General features: G+C 37.4%; 1 protein-coding gene across 1 annotated transcript; it reads right to left on the bottom strand.

Moving 5' to 3' along the window:
* Window positions 1-17,220: 17,220 nt before the first annotated feature.
* On the bottom strand, window positions 17,221-23,111 carry LOC139138851 (toll-like receptor 4). The gene is made up of 11 exons (XM_070707408.1): window positions 22,979-23,111; window positions 22,183-22,378; window positions 21,784-21,912; window positions 20,506-20,716; window positions 19,979-20,094; window positions 19,505-19,636; window positions 18,982-19,230; window positions 18,609-18,662; window positions 18,507-18,533; window positions 18,005-18,139; window positions 17,221-17,725 (listed from the first exon to the last, which is right to left on the bottom strand). Exons 4-11 carry the CDS (start codon window positions 20,511-20,513, stop codon window positions 17,325-17,327), a joined length of 1,122 nt encoding a protein of 373 aa, XP_070563509.1. The 5' UTR covers window positions 20,514-20,716; window positions 21,784-21,912; window positions 22,183-22,378; window positions 22,979-23,111; the 3' UTR covers window positions 17,221-17,324.
* Between the last annotated feature and the right edge of the window lie 1,207 nt (window positions 23,112-24,318).

Here is a 24,318-nt window from a genome sequence, read left to right as displayed (position 1 = left end):
TTAAAGATCAAATTTCTGATGCTTTACCGATATCTACTGCGGTTCCTCAAGGTAGCATACTTGGACCCCTTTTTTCATATTGTTTATTAATGATTTACCTTTAGCTGTCAACAACACCATTGAAATGTATGCCGATGATTCTACAATCATGGCAAAAGCAAAGAACCTGGCAGAAATTGAAAAAAACACTCAATGATGATCTTGAATCAGTAAGGGAAAATGCCAAGAGGATTTGACCGGTTCAGAAGGGCTTGACAACGCGATTTCTGCGTAGTGAAGATTCATTACGTATTCATGGTAACCCCTGGCCAGCTGTCAATATCTTTTGGGGCTTTTGTCTTTTGGCCTGCTTTGCATATGACGTCGTTGGACACGACCTGCCAATCACCCAGGTAGTCAATTAAACTATTAATTGACTGTTTACCGACCCAATTAACACTATTCAGCAGTATCGGTCATATTTTAATCGCGTGGCCCGGGTGGGCACAACGTAGGAACGCATGTATTTCTATGTGTACGTTTCACTTGTGGTGTTGTTTGTACCATCGTGCGTTTACAGTTCTCGTGTCACCTACAGTATTACCTTCAAGGTGACAGGCTTACCATTAATGTTCAGTATCATGGCACCGAGTTCTGCCCAAGGTGAAAACCACCTGTTTTGCCTACTAATTATTAACTTTTTATATAAACTTATAAAATCATAGTCCGAGCCGCAAAATTGTTGACTTTCGATCCGATATATAGGCTGATCGTTGAATCGCATCGGCTCATCATCCATGTTTACTTGCCCCATAAGCTTACTACTCTGCAAAGGGTGGGTAGATGGAATTCCTGGGCCAAAAATGAACACCGGGGCGAAACTTTTTGTGAATCCGTGTGAAAACATAAATCATTGATCAGTTTTGTTATATGCTCCTAAATTGTCAGTTTGATCAAAATCGAGACCACATTCGAGGGCTATGCTGACTGTCCATGTACGCACACACAGTGACAAGAAGGCGGGAAACACCTACTCACCAAGCACATCCAATCGGCGAAAAGAAGCATAAAAAAGCTAGGCTCATCGGTAAAACAAACGCGCCAAGCGCTAACAAAACCCATACCAAGCGGCCCTTTTCAGGGCCACCAAATACTCTTAAAAGAGAACTACCCAAAAAGCCATAAAATGACACACAAACACTAAAAAAGAAATAACAAAACTCGTACACATAACAAACAACTGAAACACAACATTAAAAAAACTACATACCAAACAAACAATCACCGTAACGTAACAGAAAAAATGGCCGTGGAAATAAATCAGCTATTTCCAAAGAAAAGCCGACAACAACATGAAATTCAACAAGAGCCTATCATCGCTCAAACTATGAAACTCCGCGAAAAAATAGTACTAGGCAAAAGCCTTAAAATTCATTCGGACACCAACAAAACCAAACAGAATAAAACCACCTCAGGATTTCAACAAAAAATAAAGTCGTAAAATGTGACTACGCTAAATCATGAGACACAAACAATCGCAACAACACCAATTCAAAGAAAAATCAAATTGGACTCCCCGAACTACAAAAAAACAAAAACTTGAAAGCTAGCTGAAGCTGCTAAACTCGCACTTCTAGAGATACCCTTTCAAACAAGGAAACAAAACATGTCGCGTGCCAAAAGAATCGAGTTAGGTGCGGAATTGTGTCATTTCCTGAAAGCCATTTCTAAACTACGTGTATTCCCAAGGGGAGCAAAACTAGCTAAAAACGATAAACACGGCAAAAAACCGATAATTATCACTTTCTAAATAGTGTTCTAAGTTTAGAAATTAGCTGTAGTTTAGAAAGTCGGGCCTCAGGCTGAAATGTTTTTTCCAAGGATATATCGGATAAAAACGATAATTATCACTTTCTAAATAGCGTTCTAAGTTTAGAAAACAGCTGTAGTTTAGAAAGTTTAGAAAGTCGGGCCTTAGGTATAGCATTTTGTCCAAGGATATATCGGATAAAAACGATAATTATCACTTTCTAAATAGCGTTCTAAGTTTAGAAATTAGCTGAGTTCAAAAAGTCTGGCCTAAGGTTGAAAATCTTTTTCCAAGGATATATCGGATAAAAACGATAATTATCACTTTCTAAATAGCGTTCTAAGTTTAGAAAATAGCTGTAGTTTGGAAAGTCGGGCCTCAGGTTTAAAATTTTTTTCCAAGGATATATCGGATAAAAAAAATAATCATCATTTTCTAAATAGCATTCTATCTTAAGAAATTAGCTCAGCTGCTGTAGTTCAGAAAGTCGGGCCTCATGTTGAAACATTTTTTCCAAGGATATATCGGATAAAAACGATATAATTATCACTTACTAAATAGCGTTCTAAGTTTAGAAATTAGCTGTAGATTAGAAAGTCGGGCCTGAGGCTGAAAATTTTTTTCCAAGGATATATCAGATAAAAATGATAATTATAACTTACTAAATATCGTTCTAAATTTAGGAAATAGCTGTAGTTTAGAAAGTTTAGAAAGTCGGGCCTCAGCTGCAGGTTGAAATTTTTTTTCCCAAGCCTGAGATATATCGGATAAAAACGATAATTATCACTTCCTAAATAGCGTTCTATATTTAGAAATTAGCTGTAGTTTAGAAAGTCGGGCCTCAGGTTTCAAAATTTTTTCCAAGGATGTATCGGACAAAAACGATAATTATCACCTTCTAAATAGTGTTCTAAGTTTAGAATTTAGCTGTAGTTTAGAAAGTTTAGAAAGTCGTGCCTTACGTTGAAAATTTTTTTGCAAGGATATATCAGATAAAAACGATAATTATCACTTACTAAATAACGTTCTAAGTTTAGAAATTAGCTGTAGTTTAGAAAGTCGGGCCTCAGGTTGAAATTTTTTTTTCCAAGGATATATCGAATAAAAACGATAATTATCACTTCCTAATTAGCGCTCTAAGTTTAGAAATTAGCTGTGGTTTGGAAAGTCGGGCCCTTAGGTTTCAAAATTTTTTCCGAGGATATATCGGATAAAAACGATAATTATCACTTTCTTAATATCTTCTTAGTTTAGAAAATAGCTGTAGTTTAGAAAGTTTAGAAAGTCAGGCGTTAGGCTGAATTTTTTTCCCAAGGATATATCGGATAAAACGATAATTATCACTTTCTAAATAGCGTTCTAAGTTTAGAAATTAGCTGTAGTTTAGAAAGTTTAGAAAGTCTGGCCTTAGGTTAAAAATTTTTTGGTTGAAAATCTTTTTCCAAGGATATATCGGATAAAAACGATAATTATCACTCTCTAAATAGCGTTCTAAGTTTAGAAATTAGCTGTAGTTTAGAAAGTTGAGCTACGGTTGACAAACAACTTCCCGGATATGTCGGATAAAAACGTTGGTACAGTATTTCTTTTGTAATGTGTATTTTTCCAAGTGTTGCAAGGGGAAATGTGTGAGATTGTAGGAGTCGTCTTTAGAACCAGGAAGATACTATTAATTTCCCAAAGAAGTAATTTTTAAAATGCGAAGCTGAAATATGATTTATCCAATAGACCGCCGAGAGAGTCTACTTCCTATAAAATTTACCATTGCGTTGCGCAAGAAGTTTAATGTTACGAAGTAGAGATAATCTGAACCACTTTTTGTCTGTGTCTGAACACACCTTGGCCATTTGAATTGTGGCAGTATGGTTACATTCGTCTTCACGTCACACTTCTGGTTTATTTGTCATTAACACTTGCGGTGGCTATTTGATAGTCTTTGTTTTTGACGGTCAAAATATAAACATTCATAATTTTTCGTCATCAAAAAATCTTTTAATGCTCAGCCATAGCCACATTTCTCTACTTCATGACATTCAATTCTAGCCAGTTGCAATGGTCAATTCAATACGAGGTGCTTTTCTCGTGGGTCTATGGAAAAAGTCACATTTGACCTTTAGATTTGCCGCTTGGGAAAACTGACATAGTATTTTCCTAGTTCTATCCGATACATCCTTGGAAAACTTTTTCATTAAAGCCCGACTTTCTAAACTACAGATAATTTCTAAATTTAGAACGCTATTTAGAAAGCTATAATTATCGTTTTTATCGGATATATCCTTAGAAAAATGTTTTCACTCGAGGGCCGACTTTCTATACTACAGCTAATTTCTAAACTAAGAACGCTATTTAGAAAACGATAATTATCGCTTTTATCGGATATATCTTGGAAATTTTTTTTCACCCGAGGTCCGACTTTCTAAACTTCAGCTAATTTCTAAACTTAGAACGCTATTTAGAAAGCGATAATTATCGTTTTTATCCGATATATCCTCGAACAAATTTTTTCACCCTCGAACAAATTTTTTCACCCAAGGCCGGACTATCTAAACTTCAGCTAATTTCTAAATTTAGAACGCTATTTAGAAAGCGTTTTTTATCCGATATATCCTGCGAAAACTTTTTTTCACCCAAGGGCTGACTTTCTAAACTTCAGTTTCTAAATTTCGAACGATATATAGAAAGCGACAATTATCGTTTCTGGCTAAACTTTCTAAGTTTAGATTTAGATTTAGACAATTCTAATTTAGCTTTCTAAACTTCTAGCTAAACTTTCTAAAAACGATAAAAACATAATTCTGCACCTTAATGAAAGAATCGCGATAAACCAGCTTGCAAACAATAGACAAATTACGGAAAAATACCCCTTCGACAAGGGTCGGGTTTTCGTCATTGTCAACACAAACAATTACGTACTCGAATGCGAAAGGCAATTACGCAACACTCAGTATTATACACAACAAGCCAGAACAAACAGTAAACAAAGTAAACGAACTATTAATCAAAATGTACGAGAACAAGCATATCAACCAGGATACTTGTAAGTATCTTGATCCAATAAACATAAAATCCGTACCCCGCAGTGGTACTTATTGCCTAAAAATTCACAAACCTCCGCAAAAATCTAAAAGACACATACACCAGTCAAAACAAAATCTACCGAAGTAAAGAAACATAGAACAAACAAACCGAACCACCAAACGGATTCACAACGTGACCAAAAATCAATATACTTGCCTCGCTAATCGAAGAGCAAGACCACTAAAATGCATTAAAATAAATTTTCACAAACACAAACTAAGGAAAGAATGTACACTGCGACTGAAAAGAAACCACACTCGGGTTTCGAAACGCAAGCGTCAAAGGGCGACTCTATCAACTTTGTAACACCATAGGTCCGGCTGCGTCTCGCCATAAGCTTTCCCCACACAAACAAAACATTATCGTACACACTTATCCAAACTTCCCTACAAATATCCAAAGCGAAACAAACATTTCATTAACACAAACAATCGGATAAGAATGTAGGAACACATTTTCGAAACGAATCAAACACAAACTCGACACAAAAACATTTAGGATAGTTAGGAGGGGAGCCTCTTTCACATTTTTACATCTCGCTATACTATCTATGATTCTAAAAATAAAGTCCATCTGCCACTTTGAAATTTCTGTGAAAGCGATTTGGCAAAACTCATCTCTTCAATAGAAAGTCGGACGATTCCATGGTTCTTTGGGACACTTAAGTGTACGTCCAGCTTAAGGAATGTGGTTACATTCGCGATGTTTTATTCGAAATTATTTATTTCTTTAAGGGCAAGTGAACATAATTTATGCTGTTGGAAATACTGGCCGCTCATAAACAAGACAATAAACTCAATATGTGTGCATTTTTACTGTTATTTTCAAAGTACCACCGATACCCACAAAAAACAAAATGGTTCAGTCCAGGTATTTGCAACTCTGCCATCCGACTGGTTAACAGGAAATCAACCATAGGTGTCTTTTGGCACGCGTATACGCCAGTCACCTAGGCGACGGTAATCCGCACCACTTATCACCATCGGGAAGGTACTCCTCCCCCTATACCACTGGCGATCCCGCCCTCAAGGCACAGCGTCATTCGACCAAGCATTGTTATTGTAATTTCCTGCATAAAATTAATAGCGAGGTTACCCGGTCAAATCCTCTTGGCATTTCCTGGCATGGTGTATGCAAAATAAAATGGTTATAAATACAAGTAAAACAAAGACCATGCTTATGACCACACATCAGAGATTGTCACGTCTACCAAGAAATGTTCTTCATTGTAAACTTGGTCAGAATATTTTAGAGTCTGTAAATGAAGAAAGACTTCTGGGAATAGTGGTAGATCAACGCTTGAATCGGAAATCAAATACTCATTCAATTTATAAAAAGGTCAATTCACGTATAGCTCTCCTTAGACGTATAATACGGTATTTACTGTTAAGTACTAGACTAACATATTATAATGCATATATACTTCCCCATTTGGACTATTGTTGTAGTGCATGGGGAACTAGTGCAAATATAAACAAGTTATTCAAATTACAGAAACGCGCTGTGCGTGTTATGATGGGCACTAAGTATAATTATCCGACCATTGGACTTTTTAGATCATTACATATTATGCCTTTACCTGATAGAATTTTATACAAAAATATGTGTTTAGTTTTTAAATCCTTGAAAGGTATAGCCCCATTGTATATGACGGAAATGTTTCAATATGTCAATCAGTGTCATAGCCGTGTGACCAGAGCTAGCTCCCAAAATAAGCTTGATATCCCTAGAGCCAAACTGAATGTTTTTAAGAACACATGGTCAGTACAAGGAGCTATGGAATGGAATAAGTTGAAAACAGAAGTCAAATCTTCTGAGACTCTTGTCTCTTTTAAAAGCAATTATTTAAAACAATATTGGGCAGAATTTTAATTTTTTCTTGTTTTTCCTGTTAAATGTGGCAGTTGTTATATGTGGTTATTTGTATTTTCACTTTTGAAAATTGTTTTTGTGGTTTTGTATATATTTGTTGTAATGTCGAGGGCCCTGGGGAGATAAACTCTCTCTAGAGTTTACCAGGCTACCCTCATTAAATAAGGCCAAATAAAAAAATAAAAAAAATAAAAACAGAAATTTAGTTCATGTTAAAATCATTCAACTCTGTTTGACTGTTACACAGACCTTACCTCGGGAACAACGACTTCAAATGAGCATTGGGACTCTGAATAATCAGCCACAACATTTGAATCAGTATGGTTTCCTCGGAATTCGCACGTTATCTTGAAATCTAGAATTATAGTATAGATTTATTTGTAAATTAATATCTTAAGACTATAAACAACGGACTAGTATCGCATCTTAGAAAATCTTGAACAGATCTGTTCAGACAACGATTGAGATACATCCAGCTATACAATCTGAGTGTAAGTGCCGCGGACAAAAGCTGTAGAAGTGATGTCAATGCCTCGTGATGTGTTTTTATGAGGTCATTGTAAATACTATCAGCGACGAAAGAGAAAGAGAAACCATCTGTTAACTTCGTTTCCCTTAAAGTCGTTTGCGCATAGAAAGTGAAGACTTAAACTTGTGATCAAATTTTCCTCAATGTAACTTTCAACCATTCTTTTATCAAATCAGGAATAAAAATCAGGGGTCTTCGTCGAAAGGTTTGAACTAGAGCAACAAATAACATTACACTTATCGATATTTGAAATTAAAAATGGCCGCCATCCCTGTGTTTATAACTCTATGGAGAAATATTCCGATTTTACAAAAAACTAATTACAATGACCTCCAACAAGTGATAGATCAGAAAAGCATTGCAATTACCTGTCCCCGAGGTGCATTGCATTCTACCCTAATTTGTTAAAATTCGCATTTGTTGCTAACTTATAGATTTTATAACAGACATTATTATAATGCTGGTTGCAGACGGTCATATTCACGGTCAAATTCTTTTGACCAAAAAACTATGTCAGAAAAAGATTGAACAAGGAAATTCTTCGGTATTTTGTTGATTTTCCATTCTGGCTATATGCAAACTAAGTTCCTTTACCAGTGCTTTCAGTTCCTCGTTACCTCAAAACGCGCACACAAAAATAACTAACAAAGTTAAATTACAGTTTTACTACATACGGTACGAATCGGTAAGTAATAGTGTACAGAAAAAAATACAGTCAAACTTACCAATATATAGCAGTAAGAATAACAGTCCCATGATATTTCGCAGCATTATGACACTTCAACTACAGCTTCGCTTGAAGAGGAAGCAAGGTACTGTGCGGGCAAGTAATGTGTCGCCAGATCTCACTATGCCGAGAAGAGGCGTAGGTGAAATCGTGGCTTGAACCTTACGGTTTGCATCGTGCTGGATTTGCTCTTTGTCAAACTGTGAAACTGAGGTCTCCTTGCCTTTGGATTTTCACTAGAATTTGGTCGTGCAAAGCGAATCTCGCAATCGTTCACTGCATTTAAGCACTGCAACTGCGTCAACATGTGACCTGCCTCGAATACACAGACAGAGACATTTATGTCATTCGGGATCACAAGTGGGGGATTCCCAGAGACTCTACCCTTTTTGTTTCGATCTTTGTATGCAAGAGGATTCGAAGGGTTAAACCATGAGGTGCATCACCGTAAAAGTCCAAGTGCATAATGGAATCGCTGAAGCTCGGAAAGCTGCGACAATGATCATGACGTTACGTTCGAATAAGGGCGCAAGGCGAGGTTTTTTTTTGTGTGTGGATATAACTGCAATTCGCCAATGTCCGAACATTTCCAATTAACCAAATTCTCAGGTCAACAATTAATTTGATAAGGCTGCATTGATAAACACCTCTGGAGCGGGGGAGGGGTGATGGGGGCTTTGATCAATTGAATAAAAAAAAATTATCAGATTTTTCATGACTGCTTTTGCCTTCACATATTTAGACGTGGTGGGTATGGCCTATTTAGGGCAAATAGGCCATACCCACCGCGTCTATTAAAATTCATGAGTTTACTTTTCTTGTTTACGCACACACTCATATCTATTGGAAATCTGGGGCATTGCTATTACATCAGGTTGACGACCGCCACGTGTGGGCAGTGAAATAAGATTATTCTTTGTAAGATAGTTCTGAATTCTTAATAAAGATTTCCCTTCAAGTACACACAAGGAAAACTATGCAGACCTATCATAGCCGTTTGTAACGACATTCAAAACACAGTACAGTGAGCATTAGACTTGGTTCAAGTCGGTAAATTAAAAAAAAAATCATTTATAGTAGTTCCTTTTGTGTCTCTCCTATTTCGTACAAACCTATCCGGAATTTGGCAGCTCACGCCAGGTTTTCCCAGCGATTGAATGCGTCACGTTTGAGTCTGCGCACTAGTGAGTTAGTTTCTGTGATTCCGGGTGAAACTCCGCTGTATAGCGTTCACTCCACTCATCGCGTTCACCCTACTCATCGCGTCCACTCACGCGCGCGTTTCACATGAAAGCAGAATACAAATCATTGCATTCACTCCACTCAAACATTTACAAATCACAGACTTGAACCAAGTCTAAGTGAGCATGCAATGACCAAGGTATTCCACAATGCTTGCCGTATAGCATGGAGGTACTAGCTCCGCTCCTGGCTCAATGCCCGTAGCGAGCGACTGACCATGGAGCACAGTCCCTCTATCCACTATGACTACGCCATGGCCATAGCCCTACCGCACAGTACGAGGCGCCAAATAGAAAAAAATAATTTTCACAATCACCCTTATTTCAGTGATAGAACAGCTAGGAAATGTATATGGAGAGGACTTATACATACACACACACACACACACACACACACACACACACACACACACACACACACACATATATATATATATATATATATATATATATATATATATATATATATATATTTTTATATGAGGTTATTACGAAAATACCGCAAAGGATGCACGAGGATATTGGCGCAGCGTATCGCCCGACGCGAAGCGGAGGCGATGCGCGGCGCCAATGTCCGGGTGCATCCTTTGCGGTATTTTCGTGATAACCTTATTATTATACATCTTACATTCGTGACTGGGGCATCAAATTGTCAGAGTAGTGACCATTGTCGTGCAATGTCCACAATTTTTCTTCCGATTTTATCGCGCCAGTGTGGAACACTATCTCGGACGCGCTCCTGCAAGTTTTGGAGTGTGTGCACTACACATGTACGTACATACAGAGCGCGCGAGACATGTTCTGGCACTCGTCAAATGTAATGGGTCCCTTGAAACCGTTCAACAGTGAACGCGCAGATACAGCCGCAGGGGATGCGGCGCCTGGAAACCGTTCGTGTTACGGCTTTTTTAGCGTTCTCGATGGTAGATGCATATTATATATATATATATATATATATATATATATATATATATATATATACAAACACACATATACATTGGACATATACATATACATATATGTATGCATACGTATACATACCCATATTGGGTATTCATTTATACATGTAGTATACATACATACCTACATACATACATACATACATACATACATACATACATACATACATACATACACACACACACACACACATACATACATACATGCATGCATTCATGCATGCATGCACGCATGCGTACATACATACATACATACATACATACATACATACATACATACATACATACATACATACATACATACATACATACATACATGCATGCATGCATGCATGCCTGCATTCATGCATGTACGTACGTACGTACATACATACATACATACATACATACATACATACATACATACATACATACATACATACATACATACATACATACATACATTTTACGCAATCAACGACTTGAACCAAGTTTTATCTAACACTTGTGGAGACTCATTTTAAAGCTCTTGGAGTAAGGAAAATGTCACCGTCGTAGCTTTTCGAAAAATGCATTCAGGCATTATTGTACTTGGGCCTCAGCCCAAGTACATTTGTTTTCATTCCGTGGGAAAAAACTCTGTAAGGTATAACCATTTCTGGCTGAGACCGGGGAGGGCAAAATGTCTTGGCTTCATCTCTTGGCATAATAAATGGCGTATTGATGTCAACTGAATGGAAGTGCTGCTCTCAGCCAGTCTTGAATAAGTGAGATGTGAATATTAATGCTTCTCTATCTGAGTTTTTGCCACAAAATCTTCTGAATATGATCAAAATGTGCATTGAAATGCAACAATTAATGCACCCTCCGTTTCCTAGACGATGGCACGACCCTTGCTACACCCACTGGACGAGCCAAAGTGGGAGGGGTAATTTCAGTTTGGTCGAACAAGAGGGCTCGAGACCAGAATTTAACATTTAAACTTGAAACATGTTTAATCGCTGACAAGATGTGAACTAGTGTTAATCAAAGAAAAATTATGAAAAGGAAAGGTTTTATATCCCGGACACAATGAAAAACATTACGACTGGAAACTGTACCCCCAGTTGAGAATAGTATTGCCCACAGCGATGGAGAACACTTATCCTTGAGCTGAGAAAACCAGACCATCATTTCGAAATAGAGCTGCAGATTCGAGAAGCTCGTTCAAAATAGCTAGGTACACCCCATACGGGGTGGTTTCGAGTTTTGAGGGCAAATTTCGCCTCCTTCATATAGAAATCGTACGTTTGTTTTTCCAGGAGAACACACCATTTGACACAAAATTTGCATGTAAAGGGGTCGCCAGTAAGCACGTGGTCAAATCTGGCATAAGAAACAATATGAAATGTTGGGTAAAGCCAGTCCAAAATAAACTGATTTGAACTTTTGTGTTTTGTAATTTATACCACTGCAGTAACATTACCTTTTTTTGACAACATCACACAATGTAATACGTTTTGAAACTGAATACTCCGACGTATTCTGTGTCTCCTTTGCTAAAAAATACGGTATGCCGATTACCATGTAAGGAGATGATGACGTCAAGACAGATTTGTAGTGCGTTTGGTCCTGGATGGTGCACGAAGTTTTGTCAAGGTAGCTTGTGTATTTATTTCCTAAATGGGAGAGATTAGGGTCGATCTAAACGAAGGCCGAAGAATGTTATGATACTCTAAGCGAGCTGAACTCTAACGCGAATGGTTGGATAATTTGGAGGATGTCCAGAATGATCTCGTCTCATTAAGATTATTTGGCGGTCAGTATTGAATTTCAACTGCGTCACAAGTTTGCGAAATGAGTATTCCGTCGAACGGTCAACGAACGATATTTTAGAAATCTGGAGACATGGCACATCGCACTTTTATTTTAGTATTTTATATTTTACAAAAGATTTAAGAAGCAATGATTTTGTCGAAAATTCTGAAAAAAATACAGGAAGATTTGATCGCGAACACATTTTCACTTGGGGTCAACTTGCCCTGCGTACGATGCTGTGTGTTCCGCTACAGCTAATCGCCCCGCTCACCACAGCCCTGCAAAGACCCGTACGTAGGGTCGGTGACTTCAAATCCATTTTGGGACTTGACGTAAAAAGCCAAATTACTGCCGAAATTCAGCGTTCTTGGACCCAAGTCGTATCCCAGCCTACCTCAGCTACTCGATCGCTTCCAAAAATGACAGTCTTTTATTCACTTCTCGTAAATAACCGTCGATGTCGGCAACTCTCTCGCTAGCCCTGCGTACGATGCTGTGTGTTAGTTGTAGCACATGGCATCGTACGCAGGGCTAGGGGTCATATGGCCAGGTTTATGAGATTGTTTTCAAGCGACGGCGGCAGACCGTATGGGGCTCTGGACATGAACCTACCGCCGGTGTAGCTGTAATAACTGTTGCGTTGTTTTTAGTGCCCACGGACGAAGTCCTGGGGGAGTTATAGGTTTGGTCATGTCAGTCCGTCCGTTCACGCAGATATCTCAGACATGCCCTGGTCAATTTCTTTCAAACTTTGCACAAGAATAGTACCCAACCCCATACAGATGCACGTCGATTTGTTTCACAATGCGATCGAATTTGGCCGTGTTCGAGGACTTTTTAGTTTACACCTCCATAGACTCCCATGTATAAGGCAGTTTTCCATAGACTCCCATGTATAAGGCCAAGAAAAATAAAAATTTAGTTTCTCATCGTATGCATATTGCCTAAAGGATGCAGTGACACAGTTTTTTGTCCCCACGGATAAAGTCCAGGGGGGGCTTATAGATTGGGTCATATCCGTCCGTGAGTCCATCAGTGAGTCCATCGGTTCACGCAGATATCTCAGACATGTTTACAAAATATCATGTGACCTTGGTGACCTTTGACCTCAAATATACAAGTGCTAAACCTTTCATATTTGGTATGATGGGACACCTTACGACGCCACATATTATACTCATTAATTATGCGCATATCTAATTTTGAGCGAGCCAATAGAGCTGGAGGTCTGATTTTTGGTATATAGGGATAAGTTACAATATAATTTGTTTGACAAAACGTCACGTGACCTCAATGACCTTTGACCTCAAATATACATATTTGTCCACAACTCAGTAACCACAAGTGCTACACCCTTCATATTTGGTATGATAGGACACCTTATGACACCATATATTGTACCTCATTAATTATGCGCATATCTAATTTTGAGCGAGCCAATAGAGCTAGAGGTCTGATTTTTGGTATATAGGAATAACTTAGCAATACAATTATTTTGACAAAATGTCACGTGCCTCAATGACCTTTGACCTCAAATATATATATTTGTCCACAACTCAGTAACCACAAGTGCTACACCCTTCATATTTGGTATGATGAGACACCTTATGACGCCACATATTGTACCCCATTAATTATGCACATATCTAATTTTGAGCGAGCCAATAGAGCTAGAGGTCTGATTTTTGGTATATAGAAATAATTTAGCAATACAATTATTATGACAAAATGTGACGTGACCTCAATGACCTTTGACCTCAATATATATATATTTGTCCACAACTCAGTAACCACAAGTGCTACATCCTTCATATTTGATATGATAAGACACCTTATGACACCAAATATTGTACCTCATTAATTATGCGCATATCTAATTTTGAGCGAGCCAATAGAGCTAGAGGTCTGATTTTTGGTATATAGGAATAACTTAGCAATACAATTATTTTGACAAAATGTCACGTGCCTCAATGACCTTTGACCTCAAATATATATATTTGTCCACAACTCAGTAACCACAAGTGCTACACCCTTCATATTTGGTATGATGGGACACCTTATGACACCACATATTGTACCTCATTAATTATGCGCATATCTTATTCTGAGCAAGCCAATAGAGCTGGATGTCCGATTTTTGGTGTATAGGGATAACTATAGGGTAGAAATCTAAATATGCTCATCTAAATATTAGACATCTACCATCGAGAACAAAAGAAATTTGCTGTAATTTGAATATTTAAGGAGTTTAAGCAATTTCCACTATAAATAAAGAACCCCTGCCTCAAACTCGACAAAAGTTGCTAGACATATTTTGCGTTGTCATGCCATTGCTTCGTTTAATAACCAGTTAATCAAATGCCTAATTGACAGGAGGAAATTCAAGACCATATTTGAATAGTAGTATATATTGTCCTCAAAATTACTCTATCACGGCCCAAGTACTCATTGCCTTCAGCAATACTGCCTTGTTATATATATTATTGCCTGAAAACGTGGGTTTATGTGCCTGAGAGCAGGTGACAATTTGCCCGACGCCAGGAGGGCAAATTGTTCCCTGCTGCGAGGGCACATAAACCCATGTATTCAGGCAATAATATTTTTAATACATGCCTCCTCACAGTTAATATTATATGATATTTAGTTACATGCATGGCATTTTTCAAACAATTTTACCATTATCGACCAGCATCAAACAGATTTTAACGAAAGTCAAAATAGCAGTGCACTGTCCGCGCATGGATATTTTACATCTAACGTCTACGTTGACGTCGAAAACGTCGAGGGGCTTCACTGGACCGGGTAACCATGGAAACCGGTCAGTATATCGTTCACCTGCCCGCTAACTCCCCGGATGTTCCTATTCAAATCAATGCACTGATTTGCACACATATCGAGGCATGTAATAATATATACACAAGCCATCTTACACTCTTGAATGCATCGTTCGGGTAAAAAAATTAAAGTTACACAGCTTGCGGTGTAAAAAATGGCAGTAGTATATGCAGCCGAATGTCTGATCTACAGTGACCTTTGTGGAAACTTCAAAGTGCTGCTATTATCCAGCTGAGCAAACAAACTTACAAGGGGAGCCCACTGGAACTACTCTTGTCGGTGTTAGACAATAGCGAATGGTGCGTTCCTGAGATTAAGATTTGAGTTTTTTTTCCTAGGGATGATCTGACAATCACGGGCTACGCAGTCGGAAGGCAAATGTCTTCCCTAAGACATTATTGACAGGAGCTTCTTGCTTATATGAATTTTGGTTTACATACAGATTTCTGAAATATGGTAGTGTATCAATGAATCCTTCAAAAGATGATCTAAATTCACTCAGCATGTTATACTTGTGCAAGGATCTACAGAGAACACGGTTATCGTACAAATAGCCATTACGACACACCAAAACTGGATTGATTTTAGCCAGTCTAAAAAATCAGAAAGTCCGCTTTGTGTTGAAACTGACTCGATTAGCTTCCGTTAAGCGTCGGGCCAACTACAATCTCATATTTGACGTAAATGAGGGGGCGTTGTTTTCTTTCAAGCGCAAAATGCTCCCCAAAACACAGAATAACGAGACGGCAAGGCCCATGTCACGTGACTTTTTCCAAAGTTGTCGTAAATGACCTTGTCTATAAAAATCTATCGGCACGAACAGGAGATTCACCAAACTTCAAGTCTTGTTAAATACTCTCGACTTTAGCTGATAGTGTCTGTTGTTCAACTCAGGATATGAGGATGTCAACACTAAGTCTTCGCAACCGCTCAATAGCAATCGCTAGCTATTTAAGCAAAAAAGCACACCCAGCGATGGTATACCACGAGATTTTGACCACTTCACGACATATATGCACGAGCGATAGCGAGAGCATATATGAAGTGAACTGCGCCATCAATATACTGGTATGATATAATAATTTTTTTACACACACCTATAAAGTTCTCTTTCGATCAATCTACCTACTGAATATTTTATTGCAAGGAAAAATAACAAATTACAGTCTCATTTGAAAATGTGGCAACCCTACTATATCATTTATATTAACCAGGAAATGTCACCTATTTTCTATTATATCATACCAGTATATTGATGGTGCAAATCCAGCGATCTGATTGGTCGAGACGCGAAAAGAACCGTAGTATATTGGCGATATACCACGGCTGGCATGCGCACATGCTCTCGGCTTGAGGAAAAGTCCTTTTATGACATTCTATGCCAGAATTTCAATATACTGTTATGATATAGTAGCAATAAATCACACCCAGCGACGGTATACCACTCGATTTTGACCATTTCACTTCATATAATGCACTCGCTATCGCTCGTGCATATATGTCGTGAACTGTTCATAATTTCGTGGTATACCATCGCTGGGTGTGCTTTATTGCTTAACTGTATCTATACTTTATTTATACGTCTATTTATTTATTGTACGGAGAAAAAAAACAATTCAATGGATGTAATGCGAATGATTAATGCACACCCAATAAAACAGTGCTAAACAATTCCGACTTCTTTTTTATCAAACACATGCAAGAATGAAAACGTGGAGTTTTATTAATTTGCAATGCAACTACGATGCCAGTATGGTAATCATCACGACGATTTGCTGAATGAGAGGCTATTTCTTAATTAACTTAAAAGGACTAATCATTGGTCGTGCATGGTTAGTAAACTCCATCGATTGGCGCATCGGTGTAAAGTTTCATATAAATTTGCATCCGAAAAGTTGTGTCACTGAACTAGGTCTCTAAGTAGAATGGCAAGCTTAGATATCCTTTCTTTCTTTGCAAAGGAAAGTAATTGCGACAAAAATTTTAACTAGACAGTTTTCATTAGTGCCTTTTGAACACATAGCGTAGTGCATCTGCATCGCTTTTTGTCATTCATACGGTATTGTAGTCATCTGTACAGTAGTGCTTGCAAAATTTATGCGTGCATGTGGACGAATTTTGTCGCAGTTAATTTTAGGTACATAAAATCAAAAGTACCGTTATATGCAATCCCTGTCAAAAAGTAAGATGGGTACAATTCTCAAACATGCTTAATATTCACTATAAACTTTCAACTGTAACATACGTTTGCGTTGTCAACCCCTTTAAATTACAAAAAAGTCGTCAATTACTATGACATTTGGAGTATCGTATTTTGGAGTAATGAAATCTTTACATTATGAATGAAATATATATATATATATATATATATATATATATATATATATATATTATATATATATATATATATATAATATATACACACAGACATCGTACTCTGCACGTACAGCTTCTGCTAACCAATCACTCTTATCACGTGGCAATATCACAACACAATGACGTTACAATATTGAGTAGGTCAAACATCGTTATTTGGTACCCTAGAATATCCTTTTTTGAGGCCTCTACACAAAGTAAGCATACATCTCTTTATCAAACCTATCCTAGATTGCTTTCTCACGTTCATTTTCAAGGCTTTTTCAAGTTTTTTCCAGAACATCTCTTCTTCTTTGTCTGAACCGTTCTTAGGCCACTGGATGTAGTTGATTAGCCCCACAATTCGCTTGATCACTTTCGAATCGTTTACAAGTTTGATGTCCCCTTTCACAATCGGAATCAATCTCTGTCTTCTGTTGATCCAGTTGTCAAGGGCGATCCGTGCTTCATGCTCACACATTCCACTCTCAAGAAAATTTGGGGAAATCACAAGAATGGACGAGCGGCTTGTTTCGAAGCAGTCCTCGATGTTGTCAAAAATGGCTGATGAATAACATACAAAAACACAAGAGGAATTACGAATCATAACGTGACCTTTAACCAATTTTAAAAGATGTGTGTATGATCGAGCAGAAAATTTTCGAAGGTAAATGTATTTGCGCGCTGGGATGCAACCTGTCTTTTTCTCATCCACGGAAAAATGTACCCCGTTTATTATTTATAGTAACAGAGATAAAATTAGTATTTGTGTCAAAATAAATTCATCTATTACAAACGGTGAAATATGCAGTAGGATTAGTCTCAGAGAGTCGCTGAACATACCTTTGCCACCTATAAAGTCTCGGTGATGCAACAACAGTCTGTATGTCCCATTTCCTTCGAGATGCTCTGCTATAGTTTCGGCGAAGTCTACATCTCTACTGCTGAACAATACAAAGGCGTCGCAGTCCTTGCCATCTGTTAAAATATTGGCCATTACACTTAGGTTTCTAAGGGCTTTACGCATGCTCATGGATTCACCTTTAAATGGTAGTGGGACCTGTACCCTTTTAAACACGGATCCCTATTCATTATTGACAATTTGTTTACCTATTTTCCAGCGATTTGAAGACAAAGAGAGACTATGGACTCTGCCCATCGCGCAATTATGCTTCATTCTAATAATTCAAATGATTTGGGGTTTTGCCTACTCTCATCATCTTATTCTTCAGTTCAAGTAGTCTCTACCATAAGTGTACGATCACAATGTCGACAAACTTGTTGCAGTATAATACGCAAATATGTCGCGAATTAGGCTGGGCAATATCGGTAAAGAACCTCTTACCATTACTATAGTCAGCATCCATATCACCTGTTAATACTGTGTACAGTTGGAGCCTGTATCGGTATCCAAGACAGAAAAATAATGGAAGAAGAACAAACATACATGTGCAAAGAACTAGTATCCCGATGATAAGACTAGTTCGTGACGGGCTTCCATCTGTCAAGAAGAAACACATTATATGATAGAAATAAGAATTAATGAACTATTGGTAATTATATTTGCAGCTTCATCGAGGGTAAAGAAATAAGTAAATAAATAAAAAAATAAAAAAATGAACAATAAGAAATAAATAATAGATAAATAAATTAGTAAACAATAATAAATGAACTATTGATGATTATATTTGCAGCTTCATCGAGGGTAAATAAATAAATAATTGATAAATAAATTAGTAAATAAATAAATGAATAATAAATAGGTAAATAAATAACTTAAGAAATCCACACTTTACATGTTATAAAATGGTAATACATACATAGGACGTTGACTTTAAACGTACAATATGCAGTATTTTTAGCCGAGTCTAATGCTGTGTATTGTACCACTGTTGTCCCTATTTGGAAAACATCGCCTGGTGTGTAGTTGCTGTATAGAGTCACATTTTCCGAGTTGTCCTTCACTGTTGGTACTATCCATGTCACGTTAGTTGCCTTCAAGTTCCCGTCATCCTTTACGAAATTCGTCATATCTTGCGGGCATTCTTTGAAAATTGGTGGCGTTGTGTCTGAATGAATAACGAAACATATTTGCGTAGTCGGATGCTAGCTATGTCCTCAATTCTTATCAGTCTGACGATTTTAGAATGTATAAAAAATGTAAAACCTTGATATTTGTAAATGTGAAAGAAATATCTTCGACGTATAACAGAGCATAATCGGTAGTTTATTTAAACAGTGCATATTTTAACAACGGAACCTTCAATGAACTCGGAAAATAAATCTCAGCCAGCTATAGAGCTGTTAACTATGCAAATGAATAAGAAGCGCTTCCTACCGTACCTATTTCACAGTGTTTCCCAGAAAAGCCTGGATAGCAGACACAACCTCGGTATCGATGACAAGAGGCAGACCATGCAGGTGCACAGTCACACGAAATGTTGCAGTATTGTCCGAAAACATTTTCAGGGCACTCTGTTGAAAAATGGTGTGATTATTCTTCTGTTAAAATGTGAAAATCACCATTTTTGATGCCTTCCAAAGACCTGAATGCGTGTACGAGTCACAAGAACAGTAAAGCAAATATTTTCTAGCAAGTGCACCTCAAACAACTAAATAAAAAGGGAATAACTTGTCAAGTGTTTCGTACAGCTTAATTATAACCTTAGCACACTGGTTTTACTTAACATCCTCAAGGCAGTAAACCGTTTGCCCTTCCGACTTTGGGCAGCTAGTTACCTGCCCTTGGGCATATAGTCCCCTGCTCGGGCTGTAATATATGTTTCATAATAGTTTTGTAGGATATGAGACACATACTTGTCGTAACGGTTGCAGTGGCAACAAATAAGTTGTTGTATTCATCTGTTGCTTCACATTTATAGTGACCAGCCGTCTTCTCAGTGACACCCCTCTCTGTTTGCAGGATAGATATCCTAGGAAAAAAATTGCATGTGCGTATGAAAAGGTCAAGTCAGTTGATTGTATCACGTGACAAGCAAGCAGCAAATGTTGAAGATTATCATAATTAGTCCAATGTAGAATTGAAGAATCATATTAGAGAGTTACCGTATAAACAGATAAAAGTGTAGAAAAAATATTATCATTGCAACCATTAGTAAATGAGTTCTAAACAGATCCATGCAGATAAATGTACAAATAAATGAATTGATAATTTAAAAAATCAAACCGGAGAATCCACGGCAAAAAATTAAAATTACTTAAAATCCGTTGCCCTGTCATCTTTGCCGGTATAATGAGTCCCACAATAGTTACATAAACCAGCTAAGACTTAATCTAAACACCTCTGCTAAAGTCTTACATCAGTAGAATTCAAACGTACATACCCGAGCATACGTTCTTCCACATTGAATCCATCCTTTGTAAAGTTTAGAGTGTGATGATTTAAGTATTCTCCATTAAGCGACCACGAGATCCTGGACTTCCACTCGTCGTTTTCACTTGGCAATATGATGTTATGAGTTGTACACGTTAAAATTAGGAGTGAACCATACACAAGTTGCTGTTGTTTGGGATGAATCTCGATGCAAGATGTGGCTATATAAAAAAACAAATAACTAACTAACGAACAGTATATATATATATATATATATATATATATATATATATATATATATATATATATATATATATATATATATATATATATCAAACACCTAATACCTGATCATGAGGGCTATAACGCCCGTCTATTACCCCGAGGGGCCGTGTGTTACCAGAACACATTGCTATTCCCGAGGCCGTAGGCCGAGGAGTATAGCGATGTGTTTCTGGTAACACACGGCCACGAGGGGGAATGAACGGGCTCTATAGCCCGAAAAAAGACCAGGTTATAGGTGTTTTATAACACACCACACGCTCATGTTGTATTATGTTATAGTTGTTAATGTGTTTTGATATTTTGCACCGCAACAATCCATTGTCACTGTGACAAGTTTACTTGGCGATATTTCCACAGTGCTTACATTTGTACATGCTACCACTTTCTTTCAAAAAAATATCCTAAGCATACCTAGCAACAATCCTTGATTGCTCTTGAATCTTTTGTCGGAGAGCTGTTCAAGTCAAACGCTGTTGGAATGTTGGAAAATGTTGGAAAATCTGTTTTAGAGAGAGGCTCGTCGCTCATCCCGGACGCACATTACGTTCTACACACCTGCCATTGTCGCAAAGTAGCAGACGACACTACGGTCACGTGACCGGACACTTTTCCAAATTTGGTCTGAACAGAGTGTATTTCTTTCCAGTCACAAAATTACCCGCCACATGTTCATAAAACAATCAAATAAAGTATCCTTTCTCTTTAACCGTTTAAAACCAGAAGACAAATAATTCTTGAAAATGCACTTGCCCTCTGCTATGTAGATATGTACATGCATGTATGTGTTGATGGGAGGATGGATGCTTCTCGGTATGTTCTCGTACACTGGTACATGTATGAGAGAGAGAGAGAGAGAGAGAGAGAGAGAGACAGAGAGACAGAGAGACAGACAGACAGACAGACAGACAGACAGACAGACAAAGGGAGACAAAGAGCGAGAGAGTCAGTATGTCTGGCCTATCTGTCCGTCTGTCTGCAGGCCTTTCTGTCTTTGCTTACTTACGGATATCACAAGCAGGTCCTTGCCATCCGGATTTGCACTTACAAGCGCCATTGAAAACATTGCATCTTGCATCATTTTTGCAAATGCAAGGTTTGTTGCAGCGAAAGCCATACTTTCCGTCTGGACAACCTAAAAAATAATAAAATGTATTGTGTGTAATCATTTTTACTACATTTTACGATTTGACCTCAAAGTTAACGTTATTAGCGTGTATGGCCGAATGTTTTATGCATTTCAATATTTTTCAAAATTTTTGAAATTTTGGCCTTGAGATTGACAAAATACTTAAGCTTGAAAATGCTTCGATGATTCTAAATACAGAATAAAATGAAGGGCTCGAACAGAAAAGAGATGACATGAAAGTTGCTGTCAGTTTATAACTATAGTGATTTTTCTTACCTATGTAGTCTATCCATCCCTCACCGGAGGATACTTGTTGTTTTCTAACTTGCAATGTCCACTTTATTGGCACTGAAAGTAATTTTGTGTTGATGTTGTTGAACACTGTTTTTAACAATGCATACGGTCCACTATGCGTCACGTGGATTGGGTTGAACCATTCCTCGTCATACAAGGAATCAGATGGAAACTGTGCCTGTAAAGACAACATATCATTTAAAAACACGATTGGAACTAATTTGGGATAATTTGATGGTGAAGTAATGCAGATTTAATCTACAAATGTAATCTCATCTGCTTTTCTTTTTACATTATACACTTGTTTTTTATGACTAATTTGCAATATTGCAATATTCAGCTAAATGGCACCTAACACTTTTGAGAAATTTGAAAAATTTTAAAATCCAATTATCCTGAATTAGTTCGAAAAGTGTTTTAATATATTGCCACAATTTAGATACCTCATGTGGCAAGTCTATATGGTATGACAAAAGAATATTGTAAACATTTGTGAGTCCCAATATCGATCCTTGAGGTGCATTCTACCTTTTAACGATGACTATACTTAGAGGAGAGAACTTTGAATTAAAAACGCATATATTTGCATGGACAGGAAACATATATCTCAAGTTATTGAACGTCGTAATCTTTGCTGTAGCTGACTTAAAATATTTTGTAATTCTCAAAATTAAAATCACGTACTTCATCTTAGTTGCAAGCATGCATACAAACTGACAATTCTTTTCAGGCTATGAAGTAATTCAAACATACATTAGAGCGTATGATAAAAGAATACCTTTTCATGATAAAGGCTGAACGCTACTTCAAGGTTGCCAACGCCTAATACCTTCAATTCGTAATCAGATCCTCTAAGGTCGAGATTTAAGGACGAATACCAGACATGGATGGGGCAATATATAGTCAGCTTACCTTGAAATTAAAACAACAAAAAACGAAAAAAAAACAAAAACAAAAGGATTACAGCACTTTGCTACACAGTTTTCTAAATTAAGTTGTTGTAATGACTTTACTCATCTGACTTTTCTAAACAACGGGGGTTTGCAAAATCTTGATATTTTTCGATGTTTTTTAAATGATGTTAACACTCACGTTGTAAGTCGACAAATAGAACTACTTTTCCTTACATACATAAACTTGTGGTAGAACGCATTTTGAGTTCTCTCTCGGCGTGGTTGTAAGATTCTTTTGGACGCCAACGAATCCCCTTTGGACCGGTAAGGGGAAATGGAAATTCCTATTACTATTACAGTCAGACATCCAAATACTTTAGAAAACCTAGGAAAGTATGTTTTTCATTCTTTCAAAAAGCGCCAGAATCTTCTTGATGAACATAGTTAATGTTTTTGATAAAAGAAAAAAAATGATTTTTGTTTATGTGAGATATCATCTCAAGTGACTATATGTTCTTTTATAAACTGTAAAGATACATTGTACATAAAGGCAAATTGCCTGTAGGAGTGAATAAATATCAGTTACAAAAAAAAGAATCCCCTTTGGACCGGTGAGTACAAACTTTTTTCCAGTCACATGATTTGACTTTTCTGCCACGTTTTCCCTCTCTGCTGTTTCCAATTATTCACCGCAAATTTTGTTTATCGTTATTGTGAGCTGTGGACTGTGGTATTTTGCACAGTGACTGCTGATTCCAATTTTTATTGACTCATTGATTTAGCGTATATGCCTTAATTTCACAGCCTTCAGGCTAGCTTACCAATCGCTTAGCGTTAATTTCTCGGGCATACGCTCCAATGTAGGTTCACCACGATCAACTCACCATATGCATCGTATTGTTATGATATCGATCAGCCAACAGACTTGAGGCAAGTCTGCACTACTTTTCTAAATGAGTCGAAGTCACTATTGCAGCATTGACTAAATTCAATGAATATCCACTGCATCAAACCTGTATAATTATGTGAATATTTACAAGGAGCATACGGTGATTCAATCAATTTGTATTCTTATTGCTTCAGTCCGCATTTGAAAAGTTGCAATATTGTAAAAACTTACATTGATCATTATTGATGTCTCCCTTGAATTCGCCTCATAAAAATGCGGAATTACGACCTCTAACGGCACCTTTGAATGCCCATAAAAGAAGGCAATAAATGTAGG

The sequence above is a fragment of the Ptychodera flava genome, chromosome 8 (assembly GCF_041260155.1).
Source record: "Ptychodera flava strain L36383 chromosome 8, AS_Pfla_20210202, whole genome shotgun sequence".
Lineage (NCBI taxonomy): Eukaryota > Metazoa > Hemichordata > Enteropneusta > Ptychoderidae > Ptychodera > Ptychodera flava.
The sequence above is the reverse complement of the archived record's forward strand: the minus strand, read 5'-3'. Positions and strand labels throughout refer to the sequence as shown.

What these genes read in the sequence shown, in the direction of transcription:
- LOC139138851 (XM_070707408.1), bottom strand. An exon ending in CACTGCAACCGTTACGACAA is followed by an intron (nt 19,637 to 19,978) that starts GTATGTGTCTCA and finishes ATTTTTCAACAG; the next exon opens with AGTGCCCTGAAAATGTTTTC. An exon ending in GTTTAAAGTCAACGTCCTAT is followed by an intron (nt 18,663 to 18,981) that starts GTATGTATTACC and finishes TCTTCTTGACAG; the next exon opens with ATGGAAGCCCGTCACGAACT.